Source organism: Agelaius tricolor, unplaced genomic scaffold, assembly GCF_023055355.1.
Source record: "Agelaius tricolor isolate 1412-34295 unplaced genomic scaffold, bAgeTri1.0.p SCAF_17, whole genome shotgun sequence".
In the NCBI taxonomy this organism is placed as follows: Eukaryota; Metazoa; Chordata; class Aves; order Passeriformes; family Icteridae; genus Agelaius; species Agelaius tricolor.
The window spans coordinates 5,450,952-5,472,341 of NW_027269277.1; the positions used below are offsets into that span (position 1 = coordinate 5,450,952).

General features: G+C 61.6%; 2 protein-coding genes across 2 annotated transcripts; one reads left to right on the top strand and one right to left on the bottom strand.

Moving 5' to 3' along the window:
* Nucleotides 1-352: 352 nt before the first annotated feature.
* Nucleotides 353-8,287, bottom strand: ARR3 (arrestin 3). Its single transcript, XM_071442958.1, has 18 exons — nucleotides 8,037-8,287; nucleotides 6,743-6,792; nucleotides 6,321-6,351; nucleotides 5,947-6,007; nucleotides 5,570-5,614; nucleotides 5,099-5,298; nucleotides 4,930-4,989; nucleotides 4,619-4,686; nucleotides 4,206-4,341; nucleotides 4,041-4,125; nucleotides 3,861-3,933; nucleotides 3,237-3,374; nucleotides 2,756-2,839; nucleotides 2,471-2,494; nucleotides 2,341-2,393; nucleotides 1,891-1,900; nucleotides 1,081-1,083; nucleotides 353-800 (listed from the first exon to the last, which is right to left on the bottom strand). The coding sequence occupies exons 2-18, from the start codon at nucleotides 6,757-6,759 to the stop codon at nucleotides 701-703; spliced, it is 1,188 nt and encodes a 395-aa protein (XP_071299059.1). The 5' UTR covers nucleotides 6,760-6,792; nucleotides 8,037-8,287; the 3' UTR covers nucleotides 353-700.
* Nucleotides 8,288-11,358: 3,071 nt separating this feature from the next.
* LOC139597191 (phosphatidylinositol 3,4,5-trisphosphate 5-phosphatase 2-like) lies at nucleotides 11,359-20,136 on the top strand. Its single transcript, XM_071442222.1, has 26 exons — nucleotides 11,359-11,704; nucleotides 11,857-12,277; nucleotides 13,144-13,207; nucleotides 13,778-13,910; nucleotides 13,993-14,110; nucleotides 14,187-14,324; nucleotides 14,467-14,554; nucleotides 14,676-14,762; nucleotides 14,907-15,014; nucleotides 15,103-15,217; nucleotides 15,371-15,477; nucleotides 15,671-15,773; nucleotides 16,141-16,337; nucleotides 16,608-16,725; nucleotides 16,832-16,928; nucleotides 17,096-17,234; nucleotides 17,312-17,411; nucleotides 17,662-17,750; nucleotides 17,972-18,053; nucleotides 18,153-18,242; nucleotides 18,325-18,441; nucleotides 18,524-18,612; nucleotides 18,770-18,857; nucleotides 19,034-19,189; nucleotides 19,298-19,379; nucleotides 19,458-20,136. The coding sequence occupies exons 2-26, from the start codon at nucleotides 12,141-12,143 to the stop codon at nucleotides 20,002-20,004; spliced, it is 3,189 nt and encodes a 1,062-aa protein (XP_071298323.1). The 5' UTR covers nucleotides 11,359-11,704; nucleotides 11,857-12,140; the 3' UTR covers nucleotides 20,005-20,136.
* Nucleotides 20,137-21,390: the final 1,254 nt, after the last annotated feature.

The following is a 21,390-nucleotide window of genomic DNA, read 5'->3' on the forward strand; positions in this document are numbered from 1 at the left end:
ATGGGGAGGGTGGTTGCCATGGCGACCGGGCGGCCTCCGGGGTGAGGATGCTGCGGCGTGGAGCGGGATGCGCCCGGGCTGTAGCGGGGGTGTTTCAGCAGGGCCGGGCGTAGCGGGACGGATCCGGCTGGAGCCCTCTGGTTGTAGCAGAATGGGTCTGCCTGTACCGGCGTGGTTGTAGATCCTGCGGCTGTAGCAGGATGCATCCAGCCCTACCTTGGATGGCCCGGCTGTACCTTGGACGGGCCCGGCCCGGAGTGGCCGCACCAGGTCCTGCAGCACCTCGTCCTCCCCTCCCCTGCACGAAGGCAGCGTCTGCTCCCCCCCACCCCAGCACAACACGGAGCCTGCACCGGGCCACCGGGTGGGTTTATTGGTATCAATGTCACAGAGCTGTGCACAACATGTCACGGGCAGGTGACAGCCACGCTGGTGAGGCGCTCGGCCGGGGCCATTGCATCCCGCCCTGTCCCTGTCCCTGTGCTGGCACCCGTGGGAACAGGGAGCACTGTGGGGCTTTGCAGTGTGGCGGGCCCGGGAGGAGCTGCAGCAGCTCTCACCACCACTACCAGGGCTTGGAGTGGGGCAGGAGGGGGCACCTATGGGGACTGTGGGGGGCTGAGGGGGCTGTGCCAGGTGTGGCACAGTGGGGACACAACAGGCGGGTGTGTCCCAAACTGGGGTGTGGGGGACTGTCAGCTTAGCTCTCCTCTTTCTCAGCTTCCTCCTTCTCATCTTCATCATCCTTCTCCCCCTTGAGCTTCTGGCGAGCAAATTCCTCAATGACAATGTCCTCCTCGCTGGAAGGGACAGCAGAGCACAGTGAGCCCAGAGGAGGAGGGGAAATCCCTGATGAGCCCAAACCCTGCTCCTGATGGGGACAGCACAGTGGTCACCCCGGCCCTGTCACCCCACTCAGAACAGTCAGGTCAGTGTGAGGCACAGCCTGACCCCAGCACACAAACCCAGGCCCCATCACTGTGAGCCTGCACAACCCAAGGAGCTTGGCCTGCAACTTCTAGTAGTTTTTCACACAATATTTTGCATTTGTAAGGATAGGAAAACAAAGAGCTGAGTTACCTCCTTGAGAAAGGCGAGCAGCGAGTGACAGCAAGGGAGAGCACAAAGTGAAAAATGGGGGAGAAAACAGAAAAAAAAGAGTCAGAAAAATAGATTCCAAAAGTTTGGGAATGTGAAATGATTTGGCAAAACCTACATGGAGCCATGGTGGATAGAGACCAAGAGATTTCCTCTCTGGAAGTTTAAATGTTGTCACTGAGCTGGGAAAGGGATGGTGTGAAAGGGACAAGTGTGAAAGCCTGGAGTTGCAGCCTGATTTCCCAGGCCCCAAATCCCAGTGCTCACATCCTGCTGCAGGGTGTAACCAGACACAAAGCCTGTGGTGGGGCCATGGTGTCAGGAATAGGTTTGGAACTGCAGCTGCCCAGAAGGAAGAAATCCCAGCTGTGGCTTCAGCTGGAAGAAGCTGATTTGGGAGGAGAAGAGGCCTCTGCTGCTGGGGAATGTTCAGGGGCTCAGGGATGTGACTTCCAGCTGCCCAGGGAAATCTGTGTGGGGACCAAGACCATGGAGACATCTTGTCCAGTGATGGCACTTGTGGCTGGAAGACACTGCCAGCTCCTTCTGAGGGACAGGGCAGGGCCTGGCCTTGCAGCTGGTGTGGCTGCAGCAAAGGCAATTGTCAAATAAGCCCTGGGAGTTTGCAGAACACATCCCAATCTCAGGATTTGGGAGAGTAGCTGCTGTGACACAGGCTCAGGGCTTTGAGGCCTGGGTGGTTTAATCCAAGGATGTGACCTCAAGCTGGGATGTCACATCCATCTGTGATGGATCTGTGTGGTTTGTGTGCTAGAGGGAACATCTCTTTACCTTGGCTTAGCTGTAGTCCAGGGATAAGCACAGGGAGAAAGGGATGGGGAAGAGAAAAGATGTGCAGGTTAATACAGAAAGGACATTTCAACTGACAGCTCTCCTCAGTGCGTGGGTGTTTTCCTGGAAAGAGGGACAGTGGGAAGGGTGCTATGGGGAGGACATCTCCCACCCTGCTCCAGGACACAGGATGGGTGCAGCACAGCTGGACAGCTGTGCCCATCCCATGGGAAAACTGCTTCAACCCTGCTCCAGGACATCTGGACAGCTGTGCCCATCCCATGGGAAAACTGCTTCAACCCTGCCCCAGCACAGCTGGACAGCTGTGCCCATCCTACAGAGGGCCCTTGGCACTGGGGCAGCTGCACCAGAGTTGTTTTCACCAGCTTCCCCTGAACCAGAAGTGCCTCTTTCCTGCTGATTTTTGGCAGCATCCTACACAGAACTCACAGTCATCAGGCTTCGGGTGCATGAGGATGACGGGCATCTCCACCCCAACATCACTGGAAGGAAAAGCAGCTCTGTCAAGGATCCTGCCCAGCACAGCCCCACTCCCAGCCCCACAGGCAGCTCCCCTTACCTGGCAGTGAGATCCCCCAGGATGCTGTGGCAGCAGGAGAGAAGGGACAGAAATGAGCCAAGGCAGAGGAGGGGAGGTGTTAGGCTGTGCTTTATATTGAGGTGGAAGATGGTTGATAATAGGGGTGGTGGTGTAGGGGTCAGAGAGCAGCCCAGTGACCCCAGGGGAGCAGGGCAGGGATGAGGGGGCCCATGGTGTGAGTGGCCTCTCATTTCCCCAGGGTACAAAACCCCCCAGCACAGCTCGAGCTGATGGCCCCTGATCCCCCTGCCCACAGAGCCTCACCCTCCTCGGGACACCACCAGGTTGACCTTCACTTTGTAGGACACCAGGATACCCAGCACCTCCTTGTCCATGCCAGGTCTCAGGCTAGGAAAAAGGCAGAGGGGGACAGTGAGAGGGCAGTGCTTCCTGCAGACCCCATCCACTCCCCCCATGGCAGTGCCAGGGTTTATTTGTGTCCTGCACCATGTGGGGTGCACTGGGATTTAGCAGGGGAGGAGAGCAGGAGAAGAGAGGGCAGGGCACTTGGGGGAAGCCACAGAGATGCTTCTGGAGGCCCCTTCCAGCCCTGCAGAGGGATTCAGGAGCTTTGAACAACATTGGAACTGGGAAGCTACATCTCTCCTATGGGATGGAGAGGTGACAATGTCACAAGATCTCTACATTTTCCAGCTGGATGGGGTGGGCTCAGGGTGGCAGCCCAGAGCAGGGGGAAGTGCAGGAAGGCATGCTGGGGAGCAGGGGGAGCCCATGCAGCCCTCACATGGTGGTGGAGGCCAGGTTGGTGTCCTCGTGCTTGAGTTTGCCATCGAGAGCGAGGCCTCGCTTCTGGCGGTTCGAGGAGAGCAGGGGGGTCACCGAGTACGTTTTGGAGAAGGTGGAATTGGCGGCCACAGTCTCACTGGAAGGGTGGGAGAGAAGAGCTCAGAGCCAGCCCCAGCGTGGGGGTGCTCAGCATCACTGCAGGCACCTGTGCAGGGCCAGACCTGCCCTCCCCATGCAGCTGCTGGGCCATTTCCTCCTTTCGTTCCCTCCTCTCTTTCCTCTCTACAACCACTTCTTTTTTCTCCCCACCACCTTTGCTCCCTCCCTCCTCATTCTCAGGGGGGCAGAGGCTGTGTCTGGCCTCAAAAATGCAAAGTGAGGAGAAGAAGAAGCCTGGGAGCAGCTGTGCACCTTCCCCAGAGACCTTCCCAGCCACCACCAGCTTGTGCTGGTGGGACGTGGTCCACAGCCTTCCCTGTCCTCTGCACCCACTCTTCTAACCCAGACATTTTTGCTGCTTGGTGTAAAACTGTCACATCCTCTGTCCCATCCTCCTCCTCTTCCTCATTTCTCTTCCTCCCTCCCAGAAATGCCACTTCACCTCCGGCCCCTCATCCCTTACTTTATCTCCTCGGCGCACACAGTCTTCGTGTATTTATCCAGGGAATACAGGACCACATCTGTGATCTGATCCACTGGGGACAGACAAGGGGGAGCTGTGTTAGTGACATGGCAGGGGCTCACAGTCCCCATCTCTGTCAGTGATGGGTGCTGGGACATGTCCCTTCTTTCCCTCTCTCACCTGAGATCTTAATTTTTTTCACAACCTTGTTGGTGGTGTTGTTGATGTTGACAGTCACATTGATGGGGTCTCCGTGGTAGTAGATCTGCAAGGGGAAGAGGCTCAGTGATGTGACCAGAAATCTTGGTCCCCATCCCTGGCAGAGGGGACAGTGTCCTTACTGACCTCCCTGTCCAGGGAAGCTTCCAGGTGCAGAGGCTTGTCTGACATCATGAACTGCCGGGTGGTCTCAGCTCTCGGGGCCGGCCCCGTCTGCAGCGGGGCAAACTGCACCTTGCGGATGATGAGGCGCACCGAGTTCCTGTGGGGACACAGGTGGCACCCCCAGTGTCCCCCACAGTGTCAACATGGGGTCACCGGGACTCTCTGGGGTCTTCACAGTGTCTCCAGCCAAAGGGTGAACGTTTCACCTGGCTCTGACACAGGGATCACTGCCCCAGTTTCTGGCAGAGTTCCCCATCCAAGCATGGCACAAGCTGACAGAAGACCCTCAGCCTGACCCCTCAGCTGGTCACCCCAAAAAGATCCTGTGGTTTAGTTTTAGGGCCAAAAGGGAGAATAGGATCCCGTGAAAATACCTCTTGTGAATTTTCTCCTCCAGATTTTCAGCACAAAATCCTTTGACCTCGAAGTCCACGCCACAGGCCTGGGGGAACATATGTGGTCACTGAGCAGGAGGGGCTCAGAGCTGCCTGAGCTTTAGGTTCCCTTTGTTCCTTCCTTCCTCCACTGCATTCCCAGAGATCCTGGCTTGGACTCCAGCCATCCTCCCTTCCCACCCCTCACCCCATGGGCCATGAGAATCAATTCTCATTTTTAGCACCCAACAACTCAAATCCCTTCCCAGGGAGGATGGTCCAGGGGACACAGGCTGGGGACAGCAGCTCACCTTTCCCACATCATCTGGCCCGGGCTGGAGGGTGATGGAGCAGGGCAGGTTGGTGGCAATCTGGGCAGAGCAGGGAAGGAGAGAAAAAAGAGAATAAAGGGTGTATTCAGAGCTGAGCCCTGGTGACACCACGGAGCCACATGGCCTGGAGGGGCTGGGCAGCCCTTACCTCAAAGGTGAAGGGGTAGGCATTCTCCCCAAGCTTCTTCATCAGCTTCTCCTGCAGAGGAGTGAGGGTTTTGGGGGCCTGGTCTGGCACAGGGGGGTACAGCTGGGTGGTCAGCACGTAGATGTCCTTCCTGAAGGTCAGGCCGATCACGTCGAGGTCATCGCGGCCGTAGCGGAAGGCGCAGGTCAGCGTCACATACACTGAGCCAGGCAGGACAGGGGTGAGGAGAGGGGAGGGAAGGCACAGGGGGTGAACAAAGAGGCAAGAAAAACTATTTTGAAAACTTCTCAGGAGAAATGAGACTTCCTCAGACACTAAATATGAACAGGATCCCTCATGTCCTTTGCTGCTGTGGCCCTGATGGACAACGAGCAGTACGTGACACGGAGCAGCTTTAACCTCAGCACAGCCCCAGCTTTGGGCTGGTTCCATCCCATCCCCTCCCCTCATGCTCTATTTCTGTATCAATACCTTTCCTGTCCTTCAGGTACTCTGGGTCGATCAGGCAGACACCATCTGCAAACAAGCAAAAGGAGAAGGACCGGTGAGCTCAGCTGCCTGGCAAGATCTTTGCTAAAACACAGCTTTTTATACCAAAATAATCACTTTGCAGCTGGAAGGTGACAAAAGGAGCTGCTACCAAGGGGGATGGTGATGCCTCCTCCAGCAGTGTGGCTGGGTTGTTTTGCAAAGGGACTTCCCCACTATTTTTCCTAAGGATCTTTGCAGGAAACGTGGCATTCACTCCTCCAGAGCTGCTCCTCCTGCTCTACCAGCAGCCTGGTAGACACTGGGGCTGGCCTGCCCAGCCTGTACTTCCCTCTCAGTGCTGGGCACTGCCCACTCACCTACAGATTCCACTGAATCCACGTTATCCACATAGTCTCTCTTCCCCAGGTACAGGGAGAGCTGGAGGCAGCACATGGGGAAAGGAAGGGAGGAAACAAGTTAATGTTTGCCATGGAATTGGCCCAAATTTCAAAGCCCTGGGTTGTGTCACGGGATTTGTCACCAGGCTGGACCAGAATCACCTTGAAGGGGTTGTATCAGGGTATTTTTTAATTTCTGTTTTGAAAAGCCAGTCCCGCAGTGTCATCATGGCAGGTCCAAGAATCAATCAGATTTTGAAGGGAAGGCAGACCCAGCCTGGATCCTGTGGGCAGATCCAGCCCAGCCAAAACCTTGGGCTGGACACATCAGGGGACAGGGCACAGAGACTCACCTTGCTGTTGGGGCTGGTCTTCTTGAAAACCCTGTGGAGAAAACAGAGGTGAATGTTTGGGAATGCCTTGGACAAGGCTGGTTGGGGCACAGGGAGATGATAGGCTGCCCTACAAATGTGCTGCATCACCAAGAGCCACGCCAGGGTGTCCAGTCCCTGGGGAATTCCATGTCCTGCAAATTCAGGGCCAAACCCACCCTGCATGGCTGCCCCAGGTGTGCTCCTGAGCTCAGGGTGACCATGGAGGAGTGGGGGGATTCTGTGTCTTAAAGGCAAGGGAGAAAGAACAGCACAGAGTTCCATGGGAGCTCACATTCCAGCCCCTGGGAGCAGCAGCTGGGTTGAGCTGGGGTCTCTCTTTCCTCCTCCTCCTGCCCTGCTCCATCCCAATTCCAGATAAATAAATCAATAAAGATACTTACTTTGATCCGTCTGCCATTTTAACTCAGTGCAGGAATGTCCACAAGGAAATCTGTGGGGAGAAACAGGGAAAGCACTGGATGAGATACTGAGGAAGAGGCAACTCCAGCCATGTCCACCATCCAACATCCTGCACATCCCAACAAACTGCAGAGCCCTCGGGACAGGGCACTGCCACCTTTGCAGAGCTCAGGAGCTCCAGGTTTGCCTTTGGGGCAGCACATGGGAGCTGAGCCAACTCCTTGTTCCCAGCCAAAAAGGGGAGGAAGTGAGAGAGGGTTGCTCCAGAAAAGAGGAAGCACAGGAGTGATTCCTCATGGAGCAGGTTCAAGACTGGGAAAGGCAAGAAAATGAACAAAAGGTCTTCTAGAGTCTCAATTTTAATAGTTTTTCCTGGAAATTGGCTATCATGGCTCAGTGGTAGGAATGGGCTTGTTTTGTTCTGTCACTCACAGGAAGGTGAGGAAAACTCAAGGAGAAAGGTCAAGGGAAGCTCAACTGTCCCATGGAAAGAGGGGTCTCAGGGCACAGGATCCCTCCTGATTCCCAACCCTCTATGCTGGGAGTGGGGCTGGAGCTGCCCAGCCCTGCCCAAGCTCTGCTGGCTCCAGCCTGTGTCCAGGAGGAACCTGTAAAGATCCCACTGATCATCAGCTGATTCTGGGATATTAAATGGGATGAGCTCAGCCTCTTAGGGATAGGCAGCTCTGACATGAGCACAGCTTAAGCCCAGGCAGGATTTTAAGCCCCAGGGGCACGTGGACAGTGTTGCCTCTGAACACAACCTCAGGGAAGCTGGTGAGAGAGAAGAAATGGCCATGGGAGTGAGGGGATTAGTCTCTTCCCCACAGGAAGACAAGAGATTAGTCCCCAGCTCAGGATCTTTGAGGTCCTCGGGTGCTGTGGGATGTGAAGCTTGGGAATCCTCACAGGGTGAAAAGGTGCAAAGGGAGTGGGAGCAGAGTTTGGCTCGCTCCAGACCTCAGGAATTGGGGATGAGGCAATGAAAGGTGGAGGGGAGAAGAGCTGAACTCCTGCTCTGAATCTCCCAAGCCCCAAAGAGAGGACTTGGACCCTCCCTGGCTTGGCTCAGCTGTCCCACGCCACTACCCAACCCTTCCACCACATCCTTTGGCCACACTAGAATCCTTTTTGTCCACATTTTCCCAATTTTTCAGCTGTAAAACCACCCTTCTTCCAGCCACAACCCAGCACCAGTGTCCTTGCCCTGTTTTCCAAATCCTCAGAGCCCCGGAGCTGTGGCAGGGCCCAGGCAGCAGAGCAGGCAGCACTCACCTAGCAGCTGGATGGACAGACAGACGCTCTCCTCTTCCTCTCCCAGCAGCTCCCAGTGCCACCCAGTCACTACAGGCTGCTCCCAGTGCTGCAGGTTCTTATATCCCCCCTGGCTGTCCCTCCCCTGGCATCTGATCTCGCCCACTCAGCCTTGGCTGGGGCTGGGGGGGGCTGTGTGTCTGTGAGTGCTCCAGGAGAGGGACTTGAGGGAAGAATCCTATTAGTTGATTAATTGGGGAGACGCTGCATGAGTAAGAGTGGGCTATAAATACAATCTCTTGCTGGAGCCCTGGGAAAGCAGCTTAGAGGGATTGGCAAAGAGGGCTTAGGAGCAAGGTGATGGTAATTGAGGTGGAAGCTCTGCTCCCGGTGGGAAGGAGTGTGGATTCCCTCAGGGGCTCTCTGCAGCTGCTCCCATGGCAAGGGGAGATGGGATGGGTCTGGGCATGGGGTTGGATGGAGGTGGCAGAGGAGGGACCAGCCTGGAGTTCTCCCTCCCCTTCCTGGCTGGATAACAGAAGGATGGAGGCACAAGCAGCTCCCTGCACGGCCAAGGTGCCCATGAGGTTGCTCACCTAGAGGTGACCTGCCATGGCCCAGGGCACAGAGGACACCCTCCCCATGGGGACACTGCTGTACAGGAGGATGGGGTGAAGGCAGGATTCACCCTCCCTGAACCAAGAGGGAAGGACCAGCCACCCCTGGCGGGTGGGACACAGAGCTGCCACTGTCCCCAGCACAGCCTGCCCAGCCCAGCATCATTTCATAACTCCAGGCTGGCCTTGCCTGACCCAATTAGTGCATCATTAACTCCAGGTTTGCTGCAGCAGAGAGGAGACTGTGGAAAGCCCAAAGTGGCTCTACCTTATGGCTGCCAGGCAAGCAGAATCCCCACTGCAACCCTGTCCCAGCCACAACCGTTGTGTGGGATAACCCCCGTGGGAATGGCTCTAAGGATGGGGCACAAGGACAGCCCAAGCTACAACAAGGCAGCTACAGACTGCTCCAGCAATGCCCCACTCACCCTCCTCACCTCCAGCACCACTCGAGCCCTTCCTTTGGGGCTGCACTTGGTTCTGGCTCAACCCCCAGAGCTGAGCACTGGGATCAGGATAGCCCTGTAGGAGCTGTGCCTCCTCCCAGGCCCCTGCATCAGCTCAACAACATTTATCACCTGGGTACCAGATCCTCCCAAACACAGCTCACCTTTTCCCCCATGGCCACCAGGAGCCACCATGCCATGCCATGCCATGCCATGCCATGCCATGCCATGCCATGCCATGCCATGCCATGCCATGCCATGCCATGCCATGCCCAGCAGTCCCACTGCCAGGGCTTTAGCTGCCAGCACACGTTCCCTGGGGCTGAGACTTGTGATCTCTTTAATTGCACACAGGAGAGCTGCTTAGGTTCCAGATTAATGGGCGCTATTTCTGCCACAGTCAGGGGGACACGTGAACTGTGACCTTCACACTGGCAGGTGAAAGAGGAGGAGGAGGAGGAGGCAGCCCCACTTGGGCACCCTCAGCCTGGCCAGGGCCCCCACCACTGTGCCTGGGGCACCTAATCCTGTGCTTTGTTTGTGGCTCTTCATTACTCTCTTAATGAAAGTCCTGTGACCAGGGCCACTCACTGGCTCTGCAGGGTCTGCACAGTGTGGTGAGGTGGAGGGCAGGCTCACCTTGCATCCCTTCAGCTCAGCCTAATCCCAGCTAGGGGGATTCAGCCTTGCCCAATCTGGGGAGCAGATAGTTCCCCTCCCCAAAACAGTGGGGAGATGGGCAGAGCCCACATCCCTTCCCACGCTCTCCTTGTGCTCCAAACCAAGCACTGGGGAAGGAAGCAGAGCTCAAAATAATAGGGAAATGAAAGAGGCTTCTTCTTGTGCAATGAATGGCCAGAGGTTCCTCTCATCTCCTCATCCCACCATCCCTCCAGGTACACGCACTGTGTAAAGCACTGCTCAGCCACTTCCAGAGGGGCAGGACACCAGTGGGTGTGGGGCTGGTGGAGTGTGGTGGCTTCATCCCTCTGTCCCAATGGAGTGTCCTGCCTTCCCAGGAGAGGGCCATGGTGCTTCCTGCACCCACAGGCTGTGGAGGGAGCCTTGGTGCAGCCAGAGCCCCCATCAGCCTGGCCCTGGTGAGCCCACATTGCCTTCCCAACTTCACCTGTGCTCAGGTGCTGGCAGAGCTGCCAGATGCCTCTGGCACTGCACACCACAGCCACCTTACATAAACACTCAGAGCAGGCACTGCTGATTTCCCAAAGCCCTTCAGAGCTCCTGGGCTTTCTCCCCTGATCCGGATTAAGCGGCGTGGATGGCATTAATCAGGAGACAGGCACCTCCACGCCTGCCAGGAATTACTGCCGTGCTGTTAAGTAACGGGATGGAGCAGCGCTGCCAGGGCTGGGGCTCCAGCAGGATGGATGTGTCCAGCCCCACACAAACCTGCCACCTCTGTGTGTCCCCAGGGCAGGGGCTGGGCAGAGAAGCACCTGCTGCTGTGTGACCAGAACACCAGCCCAAAATAAACCAAGGGGCCCAGCTTCTCACTGGCCTGGCCACAGGTTCCTCTCGAGGCTGGGAAGCCAGGAGGAAGCCTCACAGGTGGTTTTGGCACATCTGTGCTGGGGGGCTGGGGCAGGAGGTGGGGGGAACAGTCCCTTGGCACTGCAGGGATGTGCAGTGGTGCCAAGAGTGAGGAACAGCCAGGAGCATGGCTTGGCACAGCGCTCCATCCTCATCCTTATCCTCATCCTCCTCCAGCAGGAATCTGCTTCTCCATCTATCTCCTGAGCAGCTCTGGAGCTGCCAGGCACTTGGACAGCAGACGGTGGCCGCTGCTCATCTGTAATTAATTGCTGTTAATCACCCTGGCAGCCCGAGCCACCACACGCGTGTGGGCCCCGCTCGCTCCCGGCCACGAGGAGTAAAAACCTCTGGGGCTGCACCCAGGACCTGCGGTGCTGTCCGAACCTGTCCTGCTGGGAAAAGTCTCCCACCTTCCCGACCCCTTCCCGGGAGCCTCTGAACTCAAATTCCCTCCCTGCAGGCGGGCACACACAGCTGTGGTGACACGAGAGCCACTGTGGGTGCCCGGTGCCCGCAGCTCCGTCTCTCTCGGCCCCAAGGAGAGCAGCGGGTCCCCAGGAGCGGGCAGCTCCAGCCCTGCCCACCACCCCAAACATATTTCAGGGGCTTTGTGCCATCCTGCACCGCTGGCCGTGCCTTTTCCCAGCGTTCTGCCCATCCCTCATCCCGGGGAGGATGTGCAGGGAGCAGGTGGAGGCAGGCGCGCCGCGGGGCTGTCCCCGCTGTCCCCGCCGTGCCGAGCCCCCGTGGCCGCTGCCTGGCCCCGGTAGCGGGGCTGGAGGAGGAGCGAGGAGGCCGCTCTGGGGCCGGGGAGAGCGGGGCGCTCAGGAGGAGGAAGAGCGCGGCCGCCGCGGTGCAGAGCGAGCAGCAGCGAGCGGGGGGAGCGGCCCGTGGGACGGGCACCGAGAGCATCGCGGGGGGCACTGCGGGACCCCGGGGCCGGTGTGACGGCCGGGGGAGCCCAGCAGCATCACAGCCCCGCTTCCGCTCGGCTGAACCCCGAAAACTCAGCTCGCTGCCCGCAGCACCCCGCAGGAGCCGCGGGAGCCCCGCACGGCGTCTGAGAGGGACGGTGAGTGTGTCGGGTGGGGTCGGAGCCCTGGGTGCCACAAGCACGGCCTGTCCTCCCACGCACCACGGCAGGATGGTGGCCCAGGGCCGCTTTTCCTGTGACCTGCCCCCAGGAGAGATGCGCTCGCTGATCTACCCCCGTGCTCCCTGCAGGCTGGAGCCCCCGTGATGAGGATCATCCGGACCCCCAGCCTCCCCCAGCTGCCCCCCGGCTACTCCTGCCACGCTGCCCTGTCGCAGGGCACCCTGTCCCCATGAGCATCACTTCGGTGGCCCCCTGTCACCCTCCGGGACCTGCAGCCAGCACCACGCTCGGGTATCGGGAACCCAGTGTCCCCAAGCCACCCCCTCCTTCGCCCGCCCCAGCAGCCCCCGTGAGTGCCAGCAGCCCCTGCTGAGCTGGATGTGGAGCCGGGACGGGGACAGGGCTCGGCAGGATGGCGGCAGCGCGCTGGTACCACCGCGACATCAGCCAGGTGGTGGCCGAGGAGCTGCTGGCCAAGGCTGGGCGGGACGGCTCCTTCCTGGTGCGGGACAGCGAGTCGGTGAAGGGGGCATATGCCCTGTGCCTCCTGTGAGTCCCTGCCCCGCCTCTGCCTGTGGCTTCTGTGCCTCTGTCCCTTGCTTGCCTCCCTCTGTGCCTCTCCCTGCTCCAGGAACCGCCAAAACCTCACGGAAGAGCTGCAGGGATGTGGGTGGGGTGGGAGGGGTGGCAGCTCCCTGGCACCGGGGTTTTGGGTGATCCCCGGGTTGGGAGCAGGATGAGGGTTGGGCCCACAGCCGTGCCCAGCACCATGGCTGCTGAATGGGTAACCCCAAATCCGGGGCACACTGAGCTGCTCTGGGCTGCCTGCTGACCTGTGAGCATCTCCCCTGCTGGGGATTTGGGGCTGCAGCCCCCAAGATGGGGTCTCTTGCAATCCCCACACCTGGAACCAGGTGTGCAGCCCCTGAGAGCACTGCTGCCTGCACCCTTCCTGCTCTGCACCCTTCCTGCTCTGCACCCTTCCTGCTCTGCACCCTTCCTGCCTGCTGTCACATGTCTGTGTGGGCAGGTTTGGCAGGATGCACCCCCTTTCCTTCACTGCCCTGGCTCTTTGTGTGGGACAAACTGCAAATTCGGGCTCTGGGGGTGTGGGGCACGAGCCAGAGTCTAGGATGGTGGCAAGGGCAGGGATGGGCACTGGCCCCACAGGCAGCATGGCAAAGGCTCTGTGGGTAGCCCAGTGAGTGCTGGGGGAATCACGGCTGTGCTGGGCTGTTTGGGACCAGGGGGACACTGCACATCCTCCCGCAGACTCCGAGCTGGGGGTGATGATTTATTTCTAGAAATGCTGGCTCATCTCCTCTCCCTGCAGAGGGGATGGGGTGTTTGTCTCAGGGCTGGGCCCCCAGCACTGCCAAGGGCAGCAGAACGGGGCCCTCACCTGCTCTCTCCAGGTTCCAGAGGCACGTCTACACCTACCGCATCCTCCCCGATGAGGAGGGGCTGCTCTCCGTGCAGGTGGGTGCATCCCCCGGCCTGGGCGGTGCCTGGGAGCCGGGTGTGGGCAGGATGCAGCTGTGCAGGGCCCGGGCTGCTCGTCCCCCTCCCCGGCGAGGTGGCACCAGCCTGTGGTTTGTTTTCTGCACGAGCTGCAGGATGCGGGCGCTTTGCAGCCACTCCAGCTCGGGAGGAGCTGCCTCTGCACAGCACCCCGACACTGTCCCTTCCTGCCACACGCCCTGTCACAGCCTGGCCACACAGAGCCAGCCCCATGGTGCCTGTCCCCACGCGGGGTCTGTCCTGCCCTCGCTTCCATGTGCCCTCAGGGTTTCTCCTGGTACCCAGCTCTCTGCAGCTGCTCTTCCTGGCCCCTAAACAGAGCACCCTGTGTGCCCGCAGGGAGCACCCCTGCCTGCTGAAGGAGGCTGATGTCCCCATGCTCCTCCCTCCATGGGTCCGGTGTCCAGCTGGCCCTTCCAACTCACCACGGGCACATTTTGAGGGACAGACCCACCGCACCCAGCCGGCTGGGGCTGCCCTGGCAGAGGAGGGGATGTGATGGTGCTTCCCCCTTCTCTGCCTCCCCAGACCATCCAGGGCATCCAAGCCAAGTGTTTCCGCAGCCTCCCCGAGCTGATCGGTGCCTACCAGCACCCCAACAACGGGCTGGTGACCCCCCTGCTGCACGCCGTGCCCCGGCCGCGGCCCGAGGAGGACTCGGGTGAGCCGGGGAGGGGCCGGGGGCTGTGCCGGGCTGGCAGCGGGAGGGGAGGGTCCCGCTGAGCTGCTGACTCTGCCCGCAGACGGCGAGGATGCCCGAGGCTGGGGGCACACGGTGCCGTGTCCCGGCGCTGCCCCCTCCAGCCGGACCCACATCCCGCAGCAGCTGCACCAGAGGCTGCAGGAGCAGGTCCACAGCAGGTAACGCAGCCCTGCCCGCCCCGGGAGATGGGATGGTCGTGCCCAGGCGGGATCTTCATGTCCACCCCTCTCCCAGCCCGGCCAGTGACTTCATGGGATTCATGGCCGAGTACCTGACCCACCACGTGCAGGACCTGGAGGCTCTGTGCCACGGGCACCCGCAGCTGCGGCACCTCAGCACCGCGCTCGCCACCGCCTGCCGGGCACTGCACAGGTCAGCGCAGCCTGGGGACGGCGGGGCTGGAGCGGGGCCACCGCCCGGGGCCACCCCCCTGGCCCCCGTCCCCTTTCGGGGGCTGAGTGTCGCGTCAAGGCACGGGAAACGCCCACACCGCCCCTTCTCTCCTCCCCTGCAGTGAGATCGACTTCACGCTGGCGGGTCTGGAGATCCTGGCCAGGGTGTTCGACCCCCCTATGTCCCCTCGCAGCCCGGCCAGGGAGCAGGTGAGTGTCCCCACAGCCCCCAGGGACCTCCACACGTTGTGGAGCAGCCCAGACCCACAGCGAGGAATCCACCACTCCAGTGCCACCGTGCTGCTCCAAAACTATCCATCCTCCCCTTCAGGGCTTCCTGAGCAGCGACCCAGACCTGGAGCTGCTCCTCAACAAGATCTCCACTGTCAACCACCTCCTCTCTTCGCTGGAGAAGAAGGTGCCTGACCCCAGTCATGGTGCAGGGGGGGGGGCACAGCTCCCCCTCCCCTAAATTAACCCCTCTGCCACCCCAAACTCTGGTGGCAGCACGGGGCTCCCAGTTGTCCCAGTGCCCCCAGCACAGTGCCTGTCCCTCTGGCAGGTGCTGAAGTCGCTGCAGGAGACAGTGACAAGGCACAACCTGGCCCTGCCCAGCGTGGCCGTGGCCCCCCTGCCAGCTGCCAGGCCCCTGGCCGTGCAGAACTTCGAGGTGAGCCTGGGGACACGGAGGGACCCCGGTGTCACTGCTGGGTAGGGCAGGTGTGGGGACAACTCCAGAGCCACATCCCCATGTGCAGGTGAAGGTGGGCAAGTCGCAGCGTGCGGCCCTGACGGTGGACGTGGAGTCAGGGACAGTGACCGTCACCAAGCGGGGCAGCGGCTCCCCGGAGGAGGTGATCCCACAGGATAAAAGTAAGGGGCTGCTGCTGGCTGCCCCTGGCATTCTTTGGGGCTGTAGGGTTCCCTGCCATAGGCCTGATGCCACAGGGATGGGCCACACAGCCTGTCACACCTCCTGTGGAGGGCAGTGGGGGCCACCATGTCCCCCTGACCCCCATCATTCAGTCCTGCAGCTGATCAAGTACCAGAGTGTGCAGAGCAAGGTGAGGCTGGTGTGTGTCCGTGAGAACCAGAAGAGCCTGAGCAGGGATTTCATCTTCCCCAATGCCCGGGTGAGTGGCACCAGCCATGCCCACAGAGTGTTCTGGGGGAATATGGGGCCCTTGGGAATGTGGGAAGCAGCAACTCAGTGGTCTCAGGACTGTGACCACCTCTGCAAGCTGGCTCCTACACCTGGGGGTGATGCCCACCTGATCTGGGGTGCTGTGCCCCCCATGTCTCTGAGACACGCTCACCATCCTGCAGAAGCGAGAGGCTTTTTGCCAGCTGCTGCAGCTGATGAGGATCCAGCATTCCAACCTGGACGAGCCTGAGATCATCTCGGTGTATGTCGGGACATGGAACATGGGTAAGGGGCCAGGAGAAGGTGGCCTTGTCCTGGGAGGTTGTTGCGACGCTTTGTGAGCCTGGCTGGGTTTTGGGAGGTATCTCAGGTCCGAGCTGGTCAGTTTGAGGAGGGGGCTGGAGAAGAACCAATCTGGCTGCCATGGGCTTTGTCTGTCCTGTGGTGATCCACTCACTTGGAGGGTGCTGGGGAGACAGAGGAACAGGGATATCATGAGGGGTTTGGGCTGTAAATCCCAGCAGCAGCCTGGGATGCACACAGCTGATCCACGGGGCTGGCAGGCAGCTCCCGGAGACGGGCAGGGCTGTGCTGGACAGGAGCTCAGGGTGCTGGCACGTCCCCTCTGTGTGACACGTGTCCCTGCCTGCAGGCAGTACGCCCCCACCCCGCTCCCTGGCCTCCTGGCTGACCTCGAGGGGCTTGGGGCGCACGCAGGACGAGACCACAGCCTGCATCCCCCACGACATCTACGTGATCGGCACCCAGGAGAACTCCCTGGGCGACCGCGAGTGGGTCGAGTTCCTCTGCGCCTCCCTCAAGACCCTCATGGCCATCGACTACAGAGTGGTAACAGCAGGCACAGCCAGCCCTGGCAGCCCTGGGGGGCTGGGTACCAGCAGCCATCACCCCACAGCTCCCACCCCAACCTCCAGGTCCTCCCCCCCCCCCAAATCAGCCCTGTGAACATCCTGTGCTCCACAGTCCCCATGAGCGCTGTCCCCAGGGGTCGGGGTCATGCTGACCTTACCTGTGTGTCCAACCCCATCCTCCTGGCCATGGGGCAGGATGGGGGCCAGGCAGACAGTGACAGGACAGTGACCCCCTGCCCCACCACAGGTGGCCCTGCAGTGCCTGTGGAGCATCAAGATCGTGGTGCTGGTGAAGCCGGAGCACCAGCGGCGCATCAGCCACGTCCACACCTCCAGCGTGAAAACCGGGATCGCCAACACCCTGGGTAGGGAGGGGATGGGCTGGGAGATGACCCCGAGGCAGGGACAGCCTGAGGGCCAGCACAGGATCCCTGGGCGCTCCCAGAGCTCAGTGGTGGCACATCCCTGCAGGGAACAAGGGAGCTGTGGGCGTCTCCTTCCTTTTCAATGGGACCTCATTTGGCTTCGTCAATTGCCACCTGGCCTCCGGCAGCGAGAAGACCCATAGGTGATGCAGGGATGGGGAGGGTGGGGCTGCCACGGGGCAGGTGGGTTCTCAGGGGGCTGGAGGAGCCCTGAGGGGCTGTGGGGCTGCCCCTGTCCCCATCTGGCAGGAACAGAATGAGAGTAGGGTGTCCCCGGGGTGGCTCATGTTGTGCTGCTGTCCCCCTGCAGGCGTAACCAGAACTACAGTGACATCCTGCACTCCCTGGCCCTGGGGGACAAACGTCTGGGGGGCTTCGACCTCACCCTGCGCTTCACCCACCTCTTCTGGTTCGGGGACCTCAACTACCGCCTGGACATGGACGTGCAGGTGGGACCCTGCACCGCCAGCCTGGGGAGAGTAGGGGGAGAGGAGCCTGGGGGGTCACTGTCCCTTCTCTGGCACAGGACATCCTCAGCCACATCGTCAAGAAGGAGTTTCAAGCCCTCCTGGCTGTTGACCAGCTCAACATGGAGCGGGAGAAGAACAAGGTGTTCCTGCAGTTCAGTGAGTGTGGGGACAAGGGCGCTGCTCCTCCCACTGAGACAGTGCCACCAGAGTCCCCACAGCACCCCCCCATGTCACCCCCAGCTCTCAAGGTCACCTCTCCTAGCAGAGCCCTGCATGAGGTGCTGAGAGCCTGGGGGACCTTGGTGTGCACTGGGCCAGGGGTGTGAGCCTGCTGTGGGGACCATGACACCCCATGGGGACAGGCAGGGACCGTGGCCTCCATGCCACCTGTGTCTCCTGATTGCAGGTGAGGGTGACATCTCCTTCCCTCCCACGTACCGGTACGAGCGGGGCACCCGGGACACCTACGTGTGGCAGAAGTCCAAGCCCACAGGGGTAAGTTCCAGAGGCCTCCCGGAAGCAGGACAGCTCTGGGGACAGGGACAGCAGGGTGCTGAGGGGGCTGTGTGGTGATGCTCGGTCCCCACAGCTCCATCAGCCCGTTCCCTACCAAAACAGAGTCTGGGCAGGATGCAACTCACTTTTTGGGCTGCTCTACTGAGCAGGGGGACCCAGACCTGAGAGGCTGCTGGACCAGCTGCTGTCTCTATTTGTAGATGAGGATCAATGTCCCCTCATGGTGTGACCGCATCCTGTGGAAGTCACACCCAGAGACCCACGTGGTCTGTAACTCCTACGGTGAGTGAGACCCTGGGGACACAGCAGCCAAGGATGGCCAGTGCTGCCCAGGACCCAGGGCTCTGGGACCCTCCCCAAGCTGTCCCTCCTGCCATCCAGGCTGCACTGATGACATCGTGACCAGTGACCACTCACCTGTCTTTGCCACCTTTGAGGTGGGAGTGACGTCTCAGTTTGTGCCCAAGGAGGGTAAGGGCTGGAGTCTGTCACCTCTCAGGCCAGGTTTGGGGTGAGCCCTGGCACACCCTGACCTGCCAGGACCTGCCTGCAGCTCCTGGCTCTGGCCCCGAGGCGCTGGCCTGCATTGAGTGGGAGAGCATCGAGGTGATCCTGAAAACCACGAGCCGCAGCAAGTGCTACATCGAGTTCCACTCCTACTGCCTGGAGGGTGAGGGGTGCCTGGGGTGCTGGGCGTGGCTGTGGGGGTGACCTGGCCTGGCTGGAGCTGTGTGCCCCTCTGTCCCCTCCAGAGGTGCAGCGGAGCGGGGAGAACACCTTCCAGAACTGTGACATCCCTGGGTTCCTCAAGCTGGGCTGGTCCTCCAAGCATCTGCCTGTGGTGCGCAGCCCTGGAGCATCCTCATGCCCATCCCTGCCCCTGGCTCTGTGCCCTGAGCCCCAAGGGGAGCTGCAGCTGTCACCACTACCCAGGACAGAGCCTCCCTGTGCCCCCCACCCCTTGGCAGCCCCCCCAAGCCTCCCCTCTCTGTGCACAGCTGAACCCCATCCTGCCCGACCTGGAGTACCTGGGGGACCAGCACCTGCTCCTCAGCATCAAGGGCGTGGAGAGCTGCGAGTCCTACGGTACGTGGGGATGGTGACACTGGGGCCACCATGGTGGCAGGGGGGTGCCAATCACAGCCCCCCAGGTTACAGCCTGCTGGGTGTGAGGTTGGTAGCTGGAGCTTGGCAGGAGGGACCCTGGCATCCACCCTGCTCCGGGTGCTGCTGCTCACGGGGGGCTCCCGCTGTGCTCGCAGGCGAGTGCTGCCTGGCCCTGAGGTCAGCGATCGGCAGCACGGCCCAGCAGTTCGAGACGTCCCTGTTTCACCGCGGCGAGGAGACGGGCTCCGTGCGCGGCTGGATGCGGGTCCGGGTCCCCCGGGGCCGGAGCGGCACCCGCGAGCGGCTCTACGGTAACGGCGGCCGCTCGCAGCCCCCTCCCGGTGCCCTGGGACATCCTGGGCCACGTTTCCCTCTGGCCCCGAGCCGTGGGGTGAGGCCAGACCTCGCTGCCTTTGCAGAGTGGATCAGCTTTGAGGAGGAGGATGCTGAGCCGGCGGCAGAGCCCCCGACGTGCCCCAAGCCAGCCCCGCAGCGCCTCAGGTACCCCGGGCGGGCTCGGCCGTGCCGCAGCCCCAGACTGGGGGGATGCTGAGCCCTTTCCCTCCGTGCGCTTCGCAGGAGCCGCCCCCGCAGCCTCCCGGAGCCGGCCACCGGCTACACCAACCCTGCCTACTTCATCTTCGAGGGGGTGCCCAACGCGTGGCTCCCGGTCCCCGGTGAAGCCCCCAGGAAGCAGGGAGAGGGCCCGGCCGGGGGCCAGCGCTGCCGGAGCCCCGCTGGACCGCGGGTCCCGTTACCCTCGGAGGAGGAGCCGTGGTGTGGCCGGCCCCGCTGTGGGCCACTGATGCCTGGGCATCCCCTGAGCCCCCCCAGAGCTGGCCACCACAAGAGACCCAAATCAGCCGTCCTGACGAGGGACGCGCTGGGGCTGGGCGACTGCTCGCTGTATGCGGCCACTCACCTCAGCCAGCCGGACCAGGTGTCCCCGCAGGGCAGGGGGGACAGGCAGGAGCTCCCACGGCGCCAGACCCAGCCCGTCCTGGAGCCGCCACCGCGGCCCTGCCGGGAGGCGCCGAGGCCGCTCGGGAAGCGGGGAGCGCTCGGTGCCTTGGAGCTGGAGGCTCAGCCTGCTCCTCCCGCCGACCCGCAGCCTGCCAGGATGTAGCGACACCTGTGCCCTGCGCACCCCCGTGCCCTCGGAGCTGCTCCCTCCTGCCCAGCCCTGCTCAGTGCTCCCGGACGAATTTCCCTCCAGCACAGCTCCCCAGGCCGCTGCGCCGCTTCCCTTTGCTCTCACTCTCCAGAATAAAGCGTCAGGGACTGGGTGTGTGTTTGCTCACCTGCTTCTGCGAAAAGGCAAGGAGAAAAAATGCCGAGCCAGGTGGAGAAAGCACCAAGGCATTGCCCCACAGCTCTCTGCATCCCATGGGAATCCTGCACATCCCAGCCCTCGCGGCTGTCCTTGCCCATGGCAAAGCTGACGGGTGTCACAGCCCTTGACCCGCCCGCTCTGCTCGGCACAGGGAGAGGGACACTCCCCAAACACACGGGGATCCGGCCGTGTCCTGGCTGCGCCACACGCGCGGTGGCTCCGCTTCGGGGACACGATGCCCGGGCTGGCCTCAAGGTGGCAGTGGCCACCTTTGTCCCCAGGATCGCCCCGCAGGGCTGGGGGCCAGCGAGCAGCGCTGCGGGCACTGCGGGATCCCGGGGGCAGCGGGGCTGTCCTGGGGCGGGCGAGGGGCCCCAGGGATGGGGATTGCGACCCTCGTGGCTGAGGGACTGTGGTCTCCATTAGAGATGGGCCGTGGTCACCGTGGGCAGAGGGACACAGCCCGTGGGTGACGGACTATGGACCTTGTGGTTGAGTGACCACGGTCCCGATGGGCAGAGGGATGTGGTCACCACGGGCGGGGGGACACGGTGCCCATGGATGAGGGGCTATGCCCTCGTGGTTGAGGAGCCTTCTCCTTTCCTGGGAAAAGGGCTGTGACAGCATGGGAGAGGCCACCATGCCCCATGTCCGGGGGCTGCAGGTGGCCCAAAGCCTGCGAGGGCAGCAGAGGGATGGGAGCGCAGTGGGGCTGAGCCCTGCGGCAGCTCCTGCCTCCGCCTCTGCCCGCCTCCAGCCCTGCCTTCCCTGGGCACTTTGCTCCCGGCCGCGGGAAGTGGGAGCGGGCACACTCAGCACGGCAGGGCCAGAGCCGCCCGCAGCCCCCGGGCATGGCCCCGTCCCGCGAGGGGAACAGGCTGTCCCCGTGGGGGCCCCACTCCTGAGAGCCGCCCCGGTCTGCAGGTGAGCCGGGACAGCCCCTGTTTGGTGACAGCCGGGAGGGACAGCCCTGCCCTGTCACGAGGTCGCAGCTGGGCTCTGGGGCGAGGGCAGAGATGGGATCTGCAGGGCTGGGTGGGTGCAGGGTGGGGGTCAGCCACTTCTCACCAGCCCTCCACCACCCCCAAAGCCATCTGCGCCTCCTCCTCTCTAACATGCCACCTCTTTCCTCTGTCACTGAAGGCCTTCATCCGCCCCAGCGTGTCCCCCTCCTCTCCT

Coding starts and splice junctions, on each gene's coding strand:
- LOC139597191 (XM_071442222.1), top strand. CDS start 12,141: ATGGCGGCAGCGCGCTGGTACCACCGCGACATCAGCCAGGTGGTGGCC. Junction 17,412..17,661: donor CAAGGTGTTCCTGCAGTTCA/GTGAGTGTGGGG, acceptor TCCTGATTGCAG/GTGAGGGTGACATCTCCTTC. Junction 18,054..18,152: donor CGTGGTCTGTAACTCCTACG/GTGAGTGAGACC, acceptor CCTGCCATCCAG/GCTGCACTGATGACATCGTG.
- ARR3 (XM_071442958.1), bottom strand. Junction 4,687..4,929: donor GGCCAGATGATGTGGGAAAG/GTGAGCTGCTGT, acceptor ATGTTCCCCCAG/GCCTGTGGCGTGGACTTCGA. Junction 2,495..2,755: donor CTGGTGGTGTCCCGAGGAGG/GTGAGGCTCTGT, acceptor CTGCTGCCACAG/CATCCTGGGGGATCTCACTG.